Below are 19656 nucleotides of genomic sequence, written 5' to 3'. Positions count from 1 at the left end.
CAGCCAAGGCTTGGCAAAGCATCTTAAGAGAGCAAACCAAGAATTTGAATGGCATTACAGTGGTACAGATTTTTGCATGCAAAGTATTTGCAACCAAATAATAAGCTTTATACTATTTTAAATTACTTTTAAGTTAATTTGTCCCAATACTTACCTAATACCTAAAATGTGATGGAATCCCATGTCTCATGCATACTCACTTGTTGATGTTATGCACTGTGGTCAGCTGTTAGCCACCCCAAATAGGACTCACTGTGGCAAACGCAAAGGCTCCTGGGAAGGAAACATCACATGACAAGCATTTTAAAATAATTCGGTTGAGTGGGCAGCTGCCCTTTTTCTCTGGGGCCCTGGGTTCATTTCCGGAGCTGGAGCGCTGTCTGCGTGGAGTCTGCATGTTCCCGCCATGTTCATGTGGGTTTCCCCCAGGTGCTCCGGTTTCCAAAAACATACTGGTAGGTTAATTGGCTTCTGGGAAGTCTGGCTATGGTGTGAGTGTGTTTGTGCCCGTGTGTGCCGTGATGGACTGACGTCCTGTCCAGGGTATACCCTGCCTTGAGCCCATTGCTTGATGGGATAGGCACAGGCTCCCTGGAGACCCTGAATTGGCAGAAGCAGAAATCAGATGGAGGGGTGTTCCCATGTAGAAATCTAATTGTGAGCAGCTGAAGGATACTGCATGTGACTGTTTTGTGCCAGTCTTGGGGCTGGGTACATGAAACTGGCACTGTCAGTCACAGCAAGCACTCAGAGACAGAAAACCCAAACGCGAAAAGCAAAACTCCCAAGAACCACAAATGTCTAAAAAACAAAGTACAAACTTTATTATCTTTCTTTACAAAGGCACGTGCCTCTTTTTTTTTTCCCAGGTTTTTTTTTTAAACAAAATATAATAGCTTCTCAACGACCACATGGATTTAATTCCATTTGACAAACAAAAAAAAAAGAACAAAAACCAAAATGAGATTCGTTGTTTTTTTTTTAAAAAAAGGTTCTGTAATTAACGTCGGGGGTGGGGGAGAGCAGGACTGGAAAAACAGAGAGAGACGCTATACAAGTGAGCCTTTCAGACAGAATGATACAGGATCAAGGGCTGGGGACTCACCCACTGGGCTTTAACTCACAGCAACAAGCGCTTTAGCAACTACTATTTCAATTAGAAAAATATTCCTCCAGTATAAGTGCTTCAAAGTCATAATTCATTGCCAATGTTTCTTTCACCAGCCTTTGATATGTTTTTGCTATCCTCAATCCTTAAAAAAAATAATAAAAAGAGTTGAACCTCTCGGGTTCGGCAGGGGAAATGTTCTGTACTGTTGGTGGGGAAACCGTGCCCCTCAAACACATCTGGAGCGATTAATCCGAGGGCTCGCAATTTCTCAAAATAATCAATTGGACCTATAAGCTAAATGGGACAAATTAAGCACCGCTTCCTTATTTCAGCAAATAAGGCAATTAAACAAGATGCACAAAAAGCACAGCACTGACTCTCAGTGACCCTGGGGTGTCCACCTACTGCTATACACAGAAGACTTTGTAAAGACGAAGGACATGGTCTTCATTCCCTCCCTCTGCCCTGATTGGAAAGAGAATTCCTTTCAGCTCCACGGAATCGTGATCACAGTCAACATCATGGTCTGAGGAATATTCTCGCTGTCAGACCCGCTCACATCTAGCAGAACCGGCCCAGAGAATTTGCCCTGAGCTTTACAGGTGGGCCTGAAACTGGTTGGTCCACGGTTAGTCACTGGTGGGGGGGGGGAGAGTTCACTGTTTCAAGAAGAGGCAAATTGTTCCCAGTCAGTTTATTGCTCACTAGTATGTTCAAACTCCACGCCCACTAACCTGTTACCAAGTCAGACAAGTCTGCACATACTACACACCAACTTGGCACAAAGGAGGACCTCTTCGTAATTCTAAAAACAAAATCAAATCTAGTTGTTTAGACAAACGTTTCAGAGATACTTTTCAGGAATGTCGGGGTCTGTCATTCACCTCACTTTCCCACCTCGTTTCCTTGTAACAGCAGTGAGGGACGATGAATGAGACCACTTAAATACCACCTGTCACCCACTGCAACAGGTGAGTGGACTTTGCCCATGGTCACACTCAAACCCCAAGTACTACAAGACCAGAGGCAGGCCTAATTGTACCTGTAGCAAACTCGCTCAGAAAACAAAGACTTAACCCCCAAACTGTCCGATAAGCGCTATACAAAAATTCGAGGACTGCAATGTGTCGAAGAGCTCTGGAGGAATGTTTACAAACAGTTCAGTCCTACATTATCCATGTAGACGGCAATACTTTTTTTGCTCGTTTACTCCCAAGAAATCAGTAATGTCTCCTCAGCATGGATTACCCATAGTTCAATTGGACCCCTGCATCTACCGAGTTTTGATCCACCCGGGATATTAATCACAGGCTAATGGATTTCAATTTGCTATTTGAGACCTCAATTGAAATTTCCTTTCACAGCTTAAAAAGCTGAGTGAGATTTGGTACTGTGCTAATGTTTGTGAGTTTCTGGATTGTGATCATTCAGGTCTGCTAGCTGAAATTTAACCAAACGGACTTGGGCAGAAGGAAAACCAGTGACTCACTGAAAGATTTGTCCGATACAATGTCACCCTCAGCTTTGCTCATCATCAATCGATCACCTACCTAGAGCAGTTCAGTCAGAAATAAGGGGGCAAATTCTTAATGAGCAAGCTGAGAACCGACTGCAGAGTGTTTTGGGAGTGGAATAACATACCTTGAAGGTATTTGCGAAGGTACCTTCAGCAGGAACGAGCTGAAGAACACCTGCAGGATCTTATAAGTCCTGCCAATACAGTTCTCAAGGTCTGAGTTCAGAAAAAAAAAGTCTAAAACGGCAAGCCGATCAGTCACAGGAATCCATCACATATGGTGATTAAGGGCCCAGTTGGGACAAAAACAACAGCAGAGACACTGGTCTTCCAGGACCAGGAGACCATTAAGGCAAGCTCGATTACGCCTGCTTAGAGACAGCTGATTTTCTGTCCTGCAGGGCTGCTGTCAGGTGGCAAGGAGAGTACAGACTCTTTAAGACTCCCTGCCATAGGTGGCAGGTCTTTCTCACTGGTTTCTGTTTGACAAACATTGACTGTTGGTAAAGAGACTTATGCTCTCCTCTGTACTTTTGTGCAAAGCAATTTCGGAATTCCACAGATCATTTGTACAAAATTATGAAACAGAGAAAGAAAATACTCAGGCAGTGGAATCGGAGATGTTCTCCAACTTGCATGCATGGAACACAACAAAACCTCCCCAAGCATCTGTTTGTGCTCAATGCTGTTTGTGTTAAGCATTGAGCTTGGAAAATAATATCATCATCTTTCAATTAACATTTACGTGTTTTCATTTCCTTGCAGTCCCTGTTTTCCCGAAAGGCTGGGGGAGAACTAAAGGAAATTAAGCAGGAATGAATGTAGCAGAGCTCTGCAAATGACAAGATAATAAAAAAAAACCCCAACCATGCCTCTTCTTGAAAACAGTCATCGACAATTAGCCCAGTTTGTCTTCCCGGACAGCCAAATGTTGCGTGTCAGTACGTTTGCAGACCAATTCTCTGAATCTCGTTTAGCTCGGGTCTGACAACAAGATTTTATATTCCAACAAACCTCGAGTTTAGGGCCTCAGGCATGAGACTGATGGGAATGAACAGATCCAACAAGGGACAGGGGAAACTGTATCTATATATACGCACCCAATGACCACTGTTAAACAGACCATATATGCCAGCATATTTACATTTAAGAAAAAGAAATAAATCTACATTGGGTTGCTTATAGCAGCACCACTCCAAGTTGCTGAGCAGGAGCATGTGACCTGACGACCAGCACGAATGGAGGGATTGCCACACTAGGATTCCAGTTGTTTGTCAAGAGAAAGACAACGATACATAACAACCACACACTAACGCACTCATGTTACAAGAACCGTGTCACTTTCTGAGTAGCCGCACGTGATATATCAAAGGGACCAGTTATGGAACTTTTTTAAGGGTGGGGGGGAGATGTGCTCAGGGGAAAAATTCCGAGGTCAAACGGAATCTCCAGCCACTTCCGGACAAAGGGAGAGGCTGGGCAGTCCGCGGCAGGCGGGCGCGTTTTCTCTCGCCCCAGGGTGCAGAGGCGACGGCACAGCTGTGAGAACCCCAGGGGGGTGGATTTTTTAAGCGATGATTGTGCGTGTGAGCATGCATAGATCAGATCCACCGACACACGGGCATCAGCAACGGCACAGAGTCCCCCACTTCCACAGTAAACATTCCTCCTTGCCAAAAAAAAAAGAAAGACTCGACTCAGGCCGGGGGGTCTGCAAAACACGGTGCCCGAGTGCGTATATATATATACACAAACACGTACAGATGCCAGGGACCGGCGTTTACAGATCTGCTGGGAAACACGCGCCCCCCTCAACCCTAAAAATTGCCCCACTGGCATCGCGCAGCTTCATGAAGCCTCACGGCTGTAGGATAGCTTATTCATTGTGACATCGACTCTTTTTATGACGACAAAAAACGAAGACAAAAAAAATCAAAAGTGGATTCCACCGCGACTGGCATGGAGCAGCCCCACGGTTCTAAACCGTTTTGCTAACAGAAAATGTTACAGCGTCAGAAATGTAAACTATACACGGTGCAGTGGGAATCCTGGGTAGGTTACAGTCTTTTGGGCGGGAGGGGCTTTTCCCCACAGGAAAGATAAGTGCGCGTCCAGTCCGGCAAGAGCTGCCTTGTTACGAAGTGCATCCCAGATTTCGGGGGCTGGTTAAGGACTGTCGCTCACTTTTACAGCACACAAAAAAAAAAAGAAGCTGCTAGCTGCTGGGTATTAGGACAGGGAAGAGTTTCAGACATGTACTGGATGCAGATTCCTGTCAGCTAACGGAAGCTACAAGAAGGTTATATTGTTTTATGTGGACACTTCCGGAATATTGCTCAGAGAAACACGTGGAGGTGAAGGTGGAGCCAGTCGAAGCACTGAAGGCCAACGGATATCTATGCAACGCTTCTCACTGTGGGCAAACTCTGAAGTGTGTCTGTTCTTGCTTTCTCCCGAAGGGGGAAAGGCTGCGCGCAGCAGAAAACTGGATACTGTATCTGAGAGAACTCTTCAGAAGCGCCCATCGAAGGCAGACTCTTTGGCAGTCTTTATATCTCTGCTGATCAAACTCTCGAGATTTTTTTCCCATTCTCTTTTTCTTTTGCCTCCCGCTCCGGGCGATTTTCCGATGAGGAAAGCCCCCAAGACAGGCGTCGGCTGCTGGCAGTGAAAATTGGAAAATGCTTCGTGGCGAGACGGGCGCAGGGGAGGCCGAGGTCGAAAGGCGATGCTGTTTCAAAAGGGGGGACCCTTTCTCTGTCCAAAGCTTAAAGCTCAAGGTCGGGGGGTGGGGGGGAGGGGGACAGAAACTTTTTCGGTAAAAAAAAAATGATTTAAAATTCTCACAGTGTCAAGCTGCACGTAGCCACCTTTGGACGTCTCGAAATTCAAAAATAAAAGGAAACTGCGAGGGAGGCGGCGAGGGTGAGGGGGTTAGTGGCCTACTGAGTTTTCCTCTTAAGCTGTACAGTATCAAAAGTGGAGGGCCAGCTGTGTTTCAGCTCGAGCCGAGGCTCCGGACTTATCGCGCTGTCCCCAGAAGAGCGGAGCAGCGGTGAGCGAGAGTGTGAGTGTGTGCGCGGATCCGCGCGGGGGGTCTGTGTGTGTGTGTGTGTAGGAAGATGCGAGGGGTCCGCGGGGCGATCTTTCCTCTCCCCACCCCCACCCCTCCCCTCCCCTCCCTCCGGATCAGGGCAGCTCTCCGTCCCCTGCTCCCCCCTCGCTGTCCGAGGCCGTGTCCGAGTCGGGGGTGTCTGGGAAGGTGCGGCCGGGCGTGACGATCACGGCGCGTCGCTGCTCCTCGTCCGTGCCGGCCTTCTCCTGCGTGCCCTCGATGTGCTGGATGGCCTGGCGAGACAACGGGGACGGGGAGGGGGAGGGGGGGTCACAGAGCTGCCAACCAGCTTTCTGAAGAACCCCAACTTTCTCATTTAACGAACACCCCCAGATCAGATCAGATCAGCCCCATCGCTCAGATAAGAGCACAGGAAGAATGAATTCAATTCGACATGTCTGAATCTATTCATTATCCCTAAAGATTAGCACCACTTTCCAGTTGTTTCAGAGCCATATGCTCACAGACTGCAACATACAAAACTCCCAGTTACCGCAGAATGAACCACATGCCGCTGGTTCAATTAGAGACTTTCACCCTTAAACGTACTACTTACACCCACTAAACCCACATTACTGCTAAAACATCAGCCTTTTATCGTCCTTCCAGCATGCTTCTTTACACACCTACAGAAAAATCACAAGTGCGTAGAGGACAATTTTACACTTTCTTCTACAGCACCAATCACAATCACTTGGATGGTTTTAACTTTCTGTGCGACATTCCAAGAATATTGCCTTTTTTCTCTCTGCGCTCCATTCCAGAAAACGGCGTGTACAGTTTTCAAGGATGTGGTGTGGATCCTATATGTCACAACGGGAAAAAATGTTCTGGGACAGCAAATCCAGGAGTCTCCAAGTCTCTAAAGAGGTGTAATTCACCAGCTTCTAAACTCTCAAGACTGCAGAGGCCTTTGGCCAGCTTCAAAACCCTCAGCGACAGCAAAACCAAGGAGCCCTGCTCAACAGGACTATCAACGTTTCTGCATAGGAGCTTCTTCCTACAAGAAAAGTCAGTAAAAACGGACGCTGACAGAGCACCTACGAAGTACCGCCGGAAAAACAACATTTACCAAAGCCTGCATTTGGATTTGCCTAGCCTTGTTTAAAAAAAAAAAAAACATTTACCCAGATCAAAACCCAAACGGTATGCAAAAAAATCACCTTCCAATGCTATCAGATGTCCCAAGCAGGGGAAGATTTATTGTGCTGGTCAGCAATGCTCAGTGTCCTTGACTGACCTAGCTGTGCCCTACTGTCCCAGCAATTTACTTATTGACACAGGATCCTAATTCAGTCTTGCTGTCCTTAACGCATGCTCGGGACAACAAAGCTCTTTGCCCCAGTGAAGAGGAAGGGGGCGCTTTTCTGTAAAAGCCCAGAATTTAACATGTTGCTTTTCCCCAGTAGGTCACCCTTCATTTATGCATCAATCCACAATACTAATGAAGCAAAAGGGACTCTGCTGAAATGGTAACACAGCAGAATCTCCACGAACCAGACTGAAACTCTACCTAGATGTACTGTATGAAGCTGTCTCAAGCATCCACACAGAAGGCATTTGGCACAACAGCCATCAATACAACTAAGCAGCTAGGAACAAGTAATAGGTTTATTCCATGCTGATTTTTTTTCCCCAGCATGGAATAAACCTATCACTTGTTCCTTTGCAGCCTACGCATGCTGACGCAGCTACCCACCTGAACTAATAAGCACCTAGAATACTAGGACACCTAGAATACCCAAAATAGCATGTAATCAGAACACTCCCCTTAGACACTCCTATTGTCCTCCCATAAAACACGTGAAATCAACTGTGGCGGTGTGTGTATGTAGTTTAAGGTTTTGTGAAATCAGAAAGAAGTTCACATAGGTGGCTATGTCAGCATGCGCAGGCTGCAAAGGAACAAGTTAAGGTTTATTCCACGCTGAGAAGACAAGTGACACAATGTGCCTGAAGCCAGTCGAATCATTGTGTCTCCCTTTGTTTCAACATGGAATAAACCCCTACCTGGTCCTATGAAATCAGTGATACAACCTTACTTTTTTTTTTTTACTTATCTCACCTTCCTGCTCGTTTTCGAGCCATATTGGGGGTGATACCACACGATAAAGAAAGCACCAGCATGCTACGAGCTCTGTTCCCAAAGCGCAGATCAGGCATGCGCCAGACTTGAACCTGTGAAACTTCCCGCAATATTTGAGCTCTGATTTACAGTAGCTTTTCAACCACGTCTAGACAACCTTGCATAAAATATCGAGGTGCAAAACACAAGTCTACTCTGCATAGCGATGGCCTATCCACATGCCGTGTGCAAAAATGAGAAGAGAGAGGGCACACATCTGTCCAAGGCTGGAACCTGGAACACATGGTTACTGAAATCAACGGGCAAAGCAGATAACGACAGCTTGCATCACAGCTCCGAGGAAGAGCAAGGAAAGGCTCTTGTGCGGGGGCCCGGCCCGGCCCTCACCTGCACGATGGTGTCCAGGTTCTGCCGCGACGTGGACACTGTGTTGATGACGGAGGCGGGGCCCATGGTGACCACGGTGACGTGATGGGGCAGGGGCGGCAGCGCGGGGGCAGGCACGATGACCGTGGGGTGGTGGGTGGGGGCGGGGGTCGTGGCTGGGGGCACCACCTGAGCGAGGCACACAAAAGCAGAGCGGTCGGTCAGCCCCACGCCAGGCGGGTCAGGACCTCGGTTGTACGTCTCATCCGAAGGACGGCGCCTTTTTGTACAATATAGCGTCCCTGTCCCTATACTGGGGCATTAGGACCCACACAGACCGGAGGGTGAGCACCCCCTGCTGGCCCCACTAACACCTCTTCCAGCAGCAGCCTCAGCTTTCCCAGGAGGTCTCCCACCCAGGTGCTGGGTCAGGCTCACACCTGTTCTAGGGGCACTGAGCAAATCGACCTCACGGACTTCTCGAGAATCAGCAGTGAGCCAGAAGACACTTGTGGGAATTCTGGGACAGTGGTTTGAAGACACAGGACAGGAGGCAGGTCTTTACACAAAGGGCGGCGGGAGAATGGAACAAGCTTCCCCAGCCATCTTGCTAAGGACGGACACTCTGGCTTCTTTTAGGAAACGTCTGGAGGACGACAACTAACTACTGAACACCCACTTGGTTAAGAGCGGTCAGATGGCCTCGCCTGGTCAGCGGTGTGAACTGACCTGGGCGCCGCCGCCGCGCAGGGACTGCTGCTCTCTCTCCAGCCGATCGTGCTGCTGCTGCAGGCGGAGCCGGCTCTGCTCCTGCTCCTGCACCTGCTGCGCGATCACCTTCAGCTTCTCCGGGTACATGTGGGCCTCCAGGGAGCGCATCTGCCGGGGGGCGGGGAGGAGAAAGGGCACCGGCGTCAAGACACACACCGCCAGGGGCTCCGCACCCCACTGGCGCTCCATCCTGGGGTAACCCCACGAGTCATCACACAAGACTGAGCCCTTTCCTAATCCGTTTGTGCAGTACAGGGTCACACAACACAACACCGAAATAGGAAAAAAAGCGTTGCAGTTACCCTTCATTCAAATCAAGAAAATGAACTTGCATGGTTCGGCCAAATCACCATTAAGGATGCAAACTTATGGGGCCTGATTACATTTCGGCACTCTATTACGCACAGCTGAACAGGGGTTAAAGTATTCAGGTATTCAGTACAGTTAAAATGGCCATGAAGTGAACTTTTGACTAAACCTTCATGATGCAGGCTTTAAAGGTTCCCCCCCCATTACAGAACAGACAACACCAGGAGGCAGAAGGTGAATTTTGGGGTCGGAGATTAGCCCAAAAACCACCGCTTGCAATTCACAGCTCATTTTCACCGACGGCAAGCAACATTAAAACATAGAAGCATAACAAGAAAAGCCGCATAAATAAAGTTGAAATGACGTACAAGTTTCTGTATTCTGTAACTCTTTACCTCTTTTTGGTCTGAGGAAGTTAGTAGGTGTGATCTGAGATGTGAAGATTAAGATGTGCCTTTCAATATCATGCCTCTTTGACAGTAGAGAGGCAAGTCTGGTTATTTTTCAAAGCCTTTCCCTTGTCTAACTGAATCACATGAACTTGTGCTTCGCCCCCAGCCCCCGCGCAGCGCCCCCTGCTGCCCACCTGCTCCTCCAGCATCATGCGGACGGAGCGCTCCTTGTCCAGCTGCTGGCGGAGCTCGATCATCTCCCGCCGCAGGTCCTCCACCTTCTCGTCCTCCAGGATATCCGGCGAGCCGATGCCCTCGTCCTTCTCCTCCGCGCGTCTCCGCTTGGGCGACGAGCCGCTGAATTCCTGCCGGGGAGCGAGAGGTTGTGGGGCATGAAGTCTGGCACTCCTGCCCCGGACTTACACACGGGGTCCCCTCGCTACACCGGACTCCACAATCCATCCGGCCATTTTCTAACCAGTTCTTCCAATTAAGGGCCGAGGGGGGAGCCAGAGCCTATCCCAGCAAGCAACAGGCACGAGGCAGGACACAGCCTGGGCAGGACGCCAGTCCGTCACAGGGCACACACTCCCGCCAAGGCCAATTTTCCCAGAAGCCAATTAACCTGCCAGCGTGTCTTTGGACTGTGGGAGCAAACCAAAGCACCTGAAGGAAAAACACTTGAACACGTGGAGTGTGCAAACTCCCCACAGACAGCACCCCCGGTCCGGAATTGCACCCGGGGGCCCCAGACCTGCGAGAGAGCAATGTTGACCACTGCGCCGCCCTGCTGCCTGAAGCCCACAATCGCAAACATGAAAAAAGTGAGCTGAGATGAATTCTCCAGGTCGCTGCTCATTCTAATCGCTGTGCTTCAGGACCCCCTACCGAAAAACAGGCCCTCTCGTATGACAGGGCTGCACAAAGGAAACAGGTGCAGCTGATTCAGGAAAAAAAAAAGACACTGAAACGGGGAAAGCCGCCCTTCCTTAGGCCGGAACAGACCCACAGGAGCCACAGGACGCCCTTTCCTTACCTGTATAAAGCGCTTCAGTTGGGTGTTCTGCTGCAGCAGCCTCGTCTTCTCCTGCTCCAGCGAGAAGATGTACTCTGCCGTCTGCTGGAGAATGGCCGCCTGGCGTGGGTGGGGGAGGGGGAGACAGAGAATTTCACAGGAGAGAAAACAGGTGTTGCGCCTGAGGACATGCCTCGCGTCCCTGGCCCGTCCGGGAAAGTTTTGTGCGCCAAAGAGACGGTCGTCTGAGCATCTGCGGACTCTGACTGATGCCCCGAGGCACTCCCCCACCTTCCAGGACATTTATCATTTCTGCGCCGGGCTGGCAGAAACATCACAGGCATTCGCAGAGGTCTGCATTTGGAGACTAGAATTAGAAAGACCCTTAACCTGCTCCATCTTTACGTTCGCTGCAAAGGTGGCTTCTCAGCGTCTTGACTGGGTTTCTGGAGTGCCGACCTGCAGAGCTAGCAAAGTCTTCACTGCGCACTGACTGCTCATTGTTCGACTCCACGCAATGCGCCCGAGTGAAACTAAGACATCTAAGTTACCTACTCCTCTCCCACCCCAGTCTGTCTGCTAACAAGAAAAAGGACCGTTAAAGAAACGCAGAAGCACAATGAGATCGGATATCGCCCGGCCCTGCTTCGGATCGCTCCGAATCAGTGTAACCAGAGGAAGAGAGGGGCTGCTGCAGTACAGCTTACTGTTCAGGTCTCTAACCACTCAGCTCAGCACCCTGGGCTGTGACGAGAGCAGGCCTGGGCGCCTGTGCCCTTCGATGCCCTGGACGGCGTGTGAAAGGAGATCTGCGCAGTGATTCTGAAGTTTCCAACAAGTTGCCCGTTTTCACAGAGCGAACAAACGCACCGGACTATTTCACAGCTAGATCTTCAGACCAACCATGACCAGTAATAAACAACCAGTCACAGACGCTTTCCGTTATGTTCTAAACTCATAGCAGGCACCCAGGCAGCCGCAGAGAGGAACGTTCTTCTGCTGTTTTAAAAGGGATGTGCTGAATGGAAGCGCAAGACGCAACTGAAGTTCGTTGGCTGACCAGTAGGTGGCAGGCTTTCCCTCTGGACTAGAAATCCCTAACCAGCACCACCGCGCTGCGAGCATCACAGAGCATCATTTTTTTAACTCTTTTATTACCTTGTCCTGTACAGTGGTTTGGAAAAGTCCCACAACACTGACTTAAGGCAGGAAAGGTAATCCCAGAGTCACCAAAAAGTTCAGTTAATATTAAGTTTAATCAAAATTTCTTATAATTTAAGGAAATGGAGACATATTTCCTCCACTCTCCCCCTACTAAATTAGTCTCAGATCATAACGCAAGCCATATTTATATAATGGATGATTCTTTGGCCAAATCTTTTATCCAAAGCAACTTACAATTTGAACCTGGTTACACTGCTAGACGCCTGATTAATGGATCCTGAACAAACCTCCCTGCATCACCAGCATCTCACCCGGGGCTTGAACCCACATCCTTCACAGAGCCCCACGAAGGAGAGGCTACCTTCCGGATGAAATGTTCAACCGAATTCCTAACTCTCTGTTGAATTAAAAGGGGAACCACAGTCCTAATATCTCAGACCGGTTTTTAAATCTCGGTCACAAAAGAAATTAACGATATCGAAAATAAAATGACAAATTTCGAATTAAGCACAAAAGCGTCAGCTTTGTGAAAGAACTAAGTCGCCATGCCGTCGCAAACCCCTGGTCTCGCGAGACCGAGAGCTCACGAGAATTGTAACGCGCTGCGGCCCTTCCCGCTCACTAGTCCCTGTAATGACTAATGTCATGAGATGTACGAGCGAATAAGTACAGGTTGTGCAGCAGACATTTCACCGCAGGAAGTTTCTAACGGGATCTGCCTGCAGAGTGAACAAGTAAGTTCCACTTATCGGCAAAACCATCTCAAAGTCGAGAGCAATACTTCTACTGGATTAAAAGAGATGTCCTCACACGCTTGCTGGTTTACAGCCTAGGGCCGCTTCACCTCCTAAGATGTTGTGTCGCCTCGTTCTGAATCGCAGATCACGGCGCCGCGCACACCTGGAAATTTTGCCTATTTTGTCAAGTGGACAATGTGGACATGTGATTTGACTGCGTTCTGAAATCCACTCATCAATGCCGATTCTTTCTAACCCCAAAATATGAAAACACCGTTGCAGCTCCGCTTTAAAAGACCCCAGTACGCTACTCCCCAGAGCAAGGATGCAACCCCTGCTCCCCGTACTCATCCCCTACACTGACGACTGCTGTCTGGACGTGATCTGCCGGTGGACCTGGAGCCCTGCTACCCTGGGCCCCCTCTCCTAGCGAACAACGGCAGTGATCCCCCGGCGGTCCGCAGCCTGGCCGCTGTCCGGAGCTCACCTTGCTCAGCTTCTCCCCATCCGTGTGCGGGATGAGGGTTTTGAGGGACTGGAACCCGGCGTTGATGCTCTGCATACGGCGGCGCTCGTTGCTGTTGGCGATCTCCCGGCGAATCCGGCGCTCCTGGTCTCTCTGCGTCTCTGGGGTGAGGGGGATGTTGGCCAAGCTGCAGTCGCACAGAGAGAGCGGAGACATGACATATCCACGACGTACTCAGGGTCAATGGGCAGGACCACCCAGGACACTAGAGGCTGTTTTGCAGCATTGTAAAAGCCGGTAAAAATCAAGTGCCAAAACCCCAGCCGTGTCTCGAGCTGTTCTTGACGCGAAAACAAGGATCTGGTTCTGATTCTCCAGCCACGTCAGCAACAAATTTTTCCATTTTCTCAAGGGCATCACTTCTTTTTGCCCACCCCCCCAATTTAAGCAATCATCGCCGACAGCCAGTAGTGCTTCTTTGTCCTGGATAACTGTTGCAAAAGTCAGAATGTTAAGGCCAGAAGCCCAGCCAATGCAAGACGGAGTTTCATCTTTTTTTCCTGCAGTTTTAGAATCGCCGCTGTCATTTCAAAACTTAGCGCCCATCGTCTTTTAGGATTTAATGATTTTCCTTTTCTCAGACACCTTTAAAGGGGATTGAAGCCACTCAAAATAACCACCAAAGCCCAGAGCAAAAGTCAGATGTTGCCACAGCCACTTCCTGTACCCAGCATTCCCTTGGGTACCAGTGAACAGGCCCCAGTCCGCTGTTCGGATGCGACACTTGTCATAGCAGATGGGAACCCTTTCGCCTGCTGTACACATGTACAGAATGCCCCAGTCCTCAAACTACTTGATCAGCTTGTGGTAGCTTGAAGTAATGTTGCTGACAGGCCTAAGGCCGCCATTAACTATTGGGCTTGTAATTTATAATTGCCGAGTGGGACAATATTCTAATTGAAACCAGAAGTATCTTAAAATAAACTGAGTCACTTCCGTGCTACGCTGAAATCCATTTCCAGCTGGTTGCCCTAATAGGAAATCCGCAGACAGTGGGAAGAGTCACACCAATCACTCAAGATGCAAAACGTTTTATTATTTATATTTAAGTTCTGAGATCTTGGGGCCCCAAAAGCACATTCAATTAGTTTGCGAGTAACTCTACACTTGAACTGTGTTTTGCTACACCTGTTGCTTTCACTGCAATATGAATTTATGAAAAAAAAATATTTTCATATTACAATCTGCTCTTCGGGCAATTTTAAAGTGCTTAGTTTGCATATTCAAAACATCTTGCGAGAGTGAAAGTGATGACGCATATCCTAGGCCAATTTTTTTTTTAACTCCCGCCAATTTACAGAACCTTCCCAACTGCGATGGCTCCTACAAGACTGATGGAATTGGATAACAGTATATTTGAGAGATGATCAATTCAAAGCACTGGATAACCCTTTAGGTAGCTGGCATCTGAGAAGTAACAATGATCTTGAATGGATATGGAACACTTACATACATTATGAAGCCCTTTAACAAGAAATACAACAAATTATCTTTCTGAGTCAACTAACACAGACAATGTGAATAAGCTGAACACAGATGTGAGGTTAAACCACTTGGAATAACGGAAAACGCTTCCCGGACACTCAAACGGGGGGAAAGTTTTAAATCAAAGCAACAGGTAAAGGTTAACATTGTAAAAACATTGAAAATTAGGAAGAAGAAACAAAACATTCCTCCTTGCTGAGCCCTCTCCACTCCACAAGAGACGTGACTCATACCTGGAAGTAGTGTTTCTTCTTTGTATTTTTCATTGGGGGAACTCATCTTTCCTTGTGCCTTTGCAGACAGCACCCACTGCTGCCGTTACCTGCTCGAACCCGGTTTTAAACCAAGCCTATTTTGCACACTAACTATAAAGGAGAGGAGAGCCCAGACCACAGGCACTGCAGCCCATCCTGGTTTCTGCAGAGGACCAGAGCAGAACATGACTGCCCTCCCAGATGGGACACTGGTCCCCACTGACACAGCTGGGTTTGACTGGAGCTACTGGTGCAAAGTTCTTCTCTCAAGATACAACAGCAGTGTCTGCAGCAGGGACTCAGACCCACAATCACTACGCTACACCGCCCCTCTCTCACACACTGTCTCTCTCAGTGCTGCGCTAGAAATTCTCCCAACGCCTCTGCCATCCTCATCAGCACCTGCACAGCTGGTTCACCGCAATCATGGAAGGATGGATGATAACCAGGCCGCTCACTGCTTCTGTGCTCAAGACTCCGCACAACAACACGGTCATCCACACAAGGCCACCCCCTTGCGCAGCTAGCGACAGGATGGGGTCTGGGCTGCACGGCACAGCCCCCAGAGAACTTCCCATGATAAGGGCATCCCTGCAGCCAACTCAAGAACGCGCTCACATTGGCTCGTCCGGGTTACCTGCGCCCCTCAATCTGCAACGAGTTGGGCTGAAACAAAGACCTGAGGGCCGGCTGAACGCCAGCGCGCACATGCGAGGCTTTATTGACAGCAAGCATCCCCGCCCCCTCTCTCCACAGCACACGCCTCTGCCCCGCGTGTCCTTGTCACTTCCAAATGCTTATTTCTGCGGCAAAGAACGTCGGCCTGAAATCTGCTACGCAAATAAAAAGGGCCGCGAAAAACAATCGAGAGTGTTAACGATCCCCCCGCGATTAGCTTCCGTTTCTGCTCTGGCAGTTAACGAGACCGGCTTTCAGACACAACCTACGGGGATATCCCAAACAGGCCCAGAAGAGTCATTACACAACAGCTTTACTCTATAAAAATAAACGCTGCGGTTCTGAACTGGTGGATCAGAGCTTGCAAGTGTCACACACAGACAGGATTTCCAAAGGTACAAAACGGTACAATGGAATAACTCATTAATACCAAAACAACAATATTAATTGCATACACGTATATAGCCCTTTTCTGGACACTCCACTCGAAGCGCTTTACAGGTAATGGGGTCTCCCCTCCACCACCACCAGCATGCAGCCCCACCTGGGTGATGCGACGGCAGCCATAGTGCACCAGAACACTCCCCACACATCAGGTATCAGTGGGGAGGAGAACAGAGTAATGAAGTGAGTGATAGGGATTATTAAGAGGCCATGATTGGTAAGGGCCAATGGGAAATTTGGCCAGGACACCAGGGTTACATCCCCTACTCTTTTTGAGAAACACCCTGGGATTTTTAATGACCACAGGGAGTCAGGACCTCAGTTTTACATCTCATTCGAAGGACGGCGCCTTTTTGTACAGTATAGTGTCCCTGTTCCTATACTTGTGCATTAGGATCCACACAGACTGCAGGGTGAGTGCCCCCTACTGGTCCCACTAACACCACTTCAGCAGCAACCTTAGTTTTTGCCAGGAGGTGTCCCATTCAGGTGCTGACCAGGCTCACACCTGCTGAGCTTCAGCGTGGGGCTAGTTGTGAGCTGCAGGGTGATATGGCTGCTGGCTAAACTCTTAAGGGTTTGCTGTCAGGAGCTGTGTGGTGGGACTAACTTTCTCTGGCCATCAGGCTCCAGAAGAAGCAGACACCTTGAGCCAGACTAGATTGTTGCAGTTGCTCTCCCTCCTGAAAGCAATCAAGATGTTCATTCATAATGAGGCCTCATTATGATATCAGCAGTTTTCTCACCTTAAAGGAATACCGATTGTATACCTCGTTTTACTTGCATCAACATTGTGAGGATGCATCAAGGTGATACCAGCTCTTCACAGGTGTGGTGGCTTCCAAACTGGGAGCAATGTGCTGCGGATGTCTGCAGTTTCTAGAGAATGGTGAAGCAACACAGACCACCTGCCAACACAGCTCGTTCACCGAGTGCTATACCGCCGGGGGGTTGTTCAAGACTTGAGAGAAAGAAGACCAGAGACTTTAGCAGTTCATTCTGCGATAGATCACATCACATTTTTAATAGGATTACATTTTATGAACAGCGACGCGCTTTGGGTTGCAGAGAACAATACGTTACAGGTGGGGATCTATGTATTTCGCGTAAATTATTCAAACGTAATTTACCAAGCACTCCATACTTGTAACGCTTTAATTCCCTCCGCTTTTCAGTTCACATTGAAGTGCTATCGCGCATATTAAAAATAGGACGCGGCAGAGAAATGCTTGGCACATCTTAAATTATATCAAACCATACAGGACATCTGTTAACCCCAACGCAAATAATATGAGTTACACAGGCACAGCATGGCAAGAGATATTTCCTACAGTTCCCAAGAGCCCGTTCGCTTAAGAACTACACTTCCCAGTGGCACCGCGAATGGCTACCCATTACTCCTCCTCCTTCATCAAGAGGGCTGCAGACGCATTGACGGGCCTGCTGTAGAATACACACCCCCTTTTAATAAAAGACTGCTTAATAAATCTTAGTTCGTCGCCCAACCACAAAACCTTCGAGTTCCCCCCTACCGAAGAAAAACAAAACTCGCCATTTTAGGAGATAAAATGACACCCCGCGCAGTTAAGAACTAATCCGAGCGCACCGACGACCCAACGCCATTAAGAACAATGCGATCCAGCTTCCTTTACTGTGCGCTAGCAGCATGGCTGAGCGACGGCGGCAGACGCAGTGCAACTCGGTAAAAGAGGTTGAAAACAGTGAAATACGGCCCGAGGGACCCAGACCTGGAAGGGGTGCACACCGGGCCACGCGTGTGGATTAGAATATCAATGTATTTCGCACTCGGCGGGCGTACGCAGATACCCAAAAGAGACGCACAAAATCTCCAGCGCTTAGCGCACACCACAAGCATGGCCGCAGAGCCACAATACCTCCAGTCATTGCACACGGCGGAACAGTGCCCCCCCGCCCCAAACCACAGTTTAAGGAAATCTCCCCAGTGCAAATGCCACCCCTTTCCAGTGGAAAAGGTCACTGTAACCCCCAATGTTGAAACACCCCCCAATCGGTGATGTAAAGCAGGGCTGCACACGAGGTGAAACCGCTTTGTGCTGGAGTATATACAGCCGACCAGCCCCGCGGCTGCAGCGTGGTGTTGCAAACCACGTGGGTTATGTTTGTTAGGCAGAAAATGTTCATTTTTCACAGAAATGAAACAAAGTAACAATAACGCGGCGTGCACCCCGTCACCCCGCAGCGGCCCGCCGCCCAATTAACGCAATTAATCGCCTAATCACGCCAATTTCGCTGCCGTTCCTGGGGATTACCCGTCCACACAATAACACACAAATCAAATGAAGCATGCTGGAACAGCACCGTCGCCCCGCCGGCAGGAATACCGAGAGGGGGATCAAATGTAGAAGGAAAACGAGCATACACACCTACAGAGACCTCCAATCACTTCTTTCTCCGTTTTTCTGAAATGTTGTAAAGAGGGCACCTTTTGAGTCGGTACCATGAAATACTCCATGCTTTTTTCTCCAGTTTCGGATCCGCGATTCTCTCCTGTACCCTAACTGCAGCCTCCGGATACCTCGCTTTTCCTGCTGCTCTGATGTGTTGTATGTATATGTATGTTTAAGAGTGCGAGTTGTAATGTTACTCTGCTCTCAGCTGATGGGGTTTCCTCAATGTGAGTGCGCCTTGCTCGCTCTCTCTCTCTCTCTCTGCATGTACGTGTGTGTATTTGCAGCTGATCGGATGTCTGTTTCAAGGCGGGAAACAGCTGGTAGGAATCACTAAGCACTACCAAAGCCTCCTTCCGCAGAGTAAGGAATTGCATGTAAACAAAGGACTATTTAAACCGAGCTACACTGGGGGAGACTCGAATGCAATAAAACTGCATTACTCCCGCAAAACACATTTTACGTCGCATGTGCAATTGTATCGCTGGGAGACGGCGAGGGGGGGGGAGGTCGAAGGAGGGTGGCAGGTATCGGGCGTTTTTTTTTCTGTTCTTCCTGTGAAAAATGTGAATGGGGGCCGGGTTTGCGCGTCTGTGTGCGAGCGAGCGGGTGTCTCGGTGCATTTGTCTTCATTCGCCACTATGAAGTGAACAGGCACCATCAGCTGACAATTTGGCAGGAGCTGCAAAAACAGCAACAACCCGGGAAAGGAAGAGGCGAAGGGAGGGGAGCGAGCGAGAGAGGAGGGAAGGCGAGGCGAGACTGACATTGAAACAGCTGAACTTGTTGTACACCATTTTAGGGACAGGGAAGTTAGAAGCGCGGAGCTCGCTGTTCGCCGAATTGTCACTCCTGCTTTGCAAAAGCAACAAACTGCAAAATGGGAGCGAAGGCGAGCGCTCTCGTATACAGCGCGCAATAAAAAGGTTGTGAATTATTTTTTTTAAAAATAGAAATGGCTTGCCTTGCGTTATGAAAGCTCGGTGGTTTCATATGCATGCATTTTTCATCCGTTTACTTGAAGTGGCGGTCGCCTGTGATTTGGGGGCGAATTGGCATCCGTTGTCTTTTCGAGCTGCCATTTAAAAACGATTATGGGAAGACTGAGGCGTGAGCGTGAAAAAATGTCATGTTTTCAGCCGCAGATCCAGCCCAGTCGTCGAATCCGACACCCGAATGTTCCATAATTTACACCAGGGGATGTGAAACAAACGACGCAGACACGTGCTTTGCATATGAATCACAAGGAGGGTGTTGC

The 19656-nt window shown here is 48.9% G+C and overlaps 1 protein-coding gene across 4 annotated transcripts; it reads right to left on the bottom strand.

The window, feature by feature from the left end:
• Nucleotides 1–800: 800 nt before the first annotated feature.
• tfap4 (transcription factor AP-4 (activating enhancer binding protein 4)) lies at nt 801–19600 on the bottom strand. 4 transcript variants are annotated; one of them, XM_088612987.1, is made up of 7 exons: nt 19363–19600; nt 13070–13235; nt 10703–10801; nt 9861–10031; nt 8924–9073; nt 8216–8383; nt 801–5975 (listed from the first exon to the last, which is right to left on the bottom strand). In XM_088612987.1, the coding sequence occupies exons 1-7, from the start codon at nt 19395–19397 to the stop codon at nt 5817–5819; spliced, it is 948 nt and encodes a 315-aa protein (XP_088469113.1). In that variant the 5' UTR covers nt 19398–19600; the 3' UTR covers nt 801–5816. The 4 variants fall into 4 exon arrangements, with proteins under 4 accessions (XP_088469113.1, XP_088469112.1, XP_088469111.1 ...); XM_088612986.1 differs by lacking the exon at nt 19363–19600 and adding an exon at nt 18375–18900; XM_088612985.1 differs by lacking the exon at nt 19363–19600 and adding an exon at nt 17718–18035.
• Between the last annotated feature and the right edge of the window lie 56 nt (nt 19601–19656).

Source organism: Lepisosteus platostomus, chromosome 19, assembly GCF_059453375.1.
Source record: "Lepisosteus platostomus isolate fLepPlt1 chromosome 19, fLepPlt1.hap1, whole genome shotgun sequence".
In the NCBI taxonomy this organism is placed as follows: Eukaryota; Metazoa; Chordata; class Actinopteri; order Semionotiformes; family Lepisosteidae; genus Lepisosteus; species Lepisosteus platostomus.
This window is presented reverse-complemented; position numbering and strand designations above follow the sequence as displayed.

Excerpts from the sequence above, each read along its gene's own strand:
- tfap4 (XM_088612985.1), bottom strand. The coding sequence starts at position 17,845 with ATGCTTGTGGTGTGCGCTAAGCGCTGGAGATTTTGTGCGTCTCTTTTG. Across the intron at positions 10,032-10,702 it reads AACTGAAGCGCTTTATACAG|GAATTCAGCGGCTCGTCGCC; the intron begins GTAAGGAAAGGG and ends GCTCCCCGGCAG. Across the intron at positions 9,074-9,860 it reads GCATGATGCTGGAGGAGCAG|ATGCGCTCCCTGGAGGCCCA; the intron begins GTGGGCAGCAGG and ends GCCCCCCGGCAG.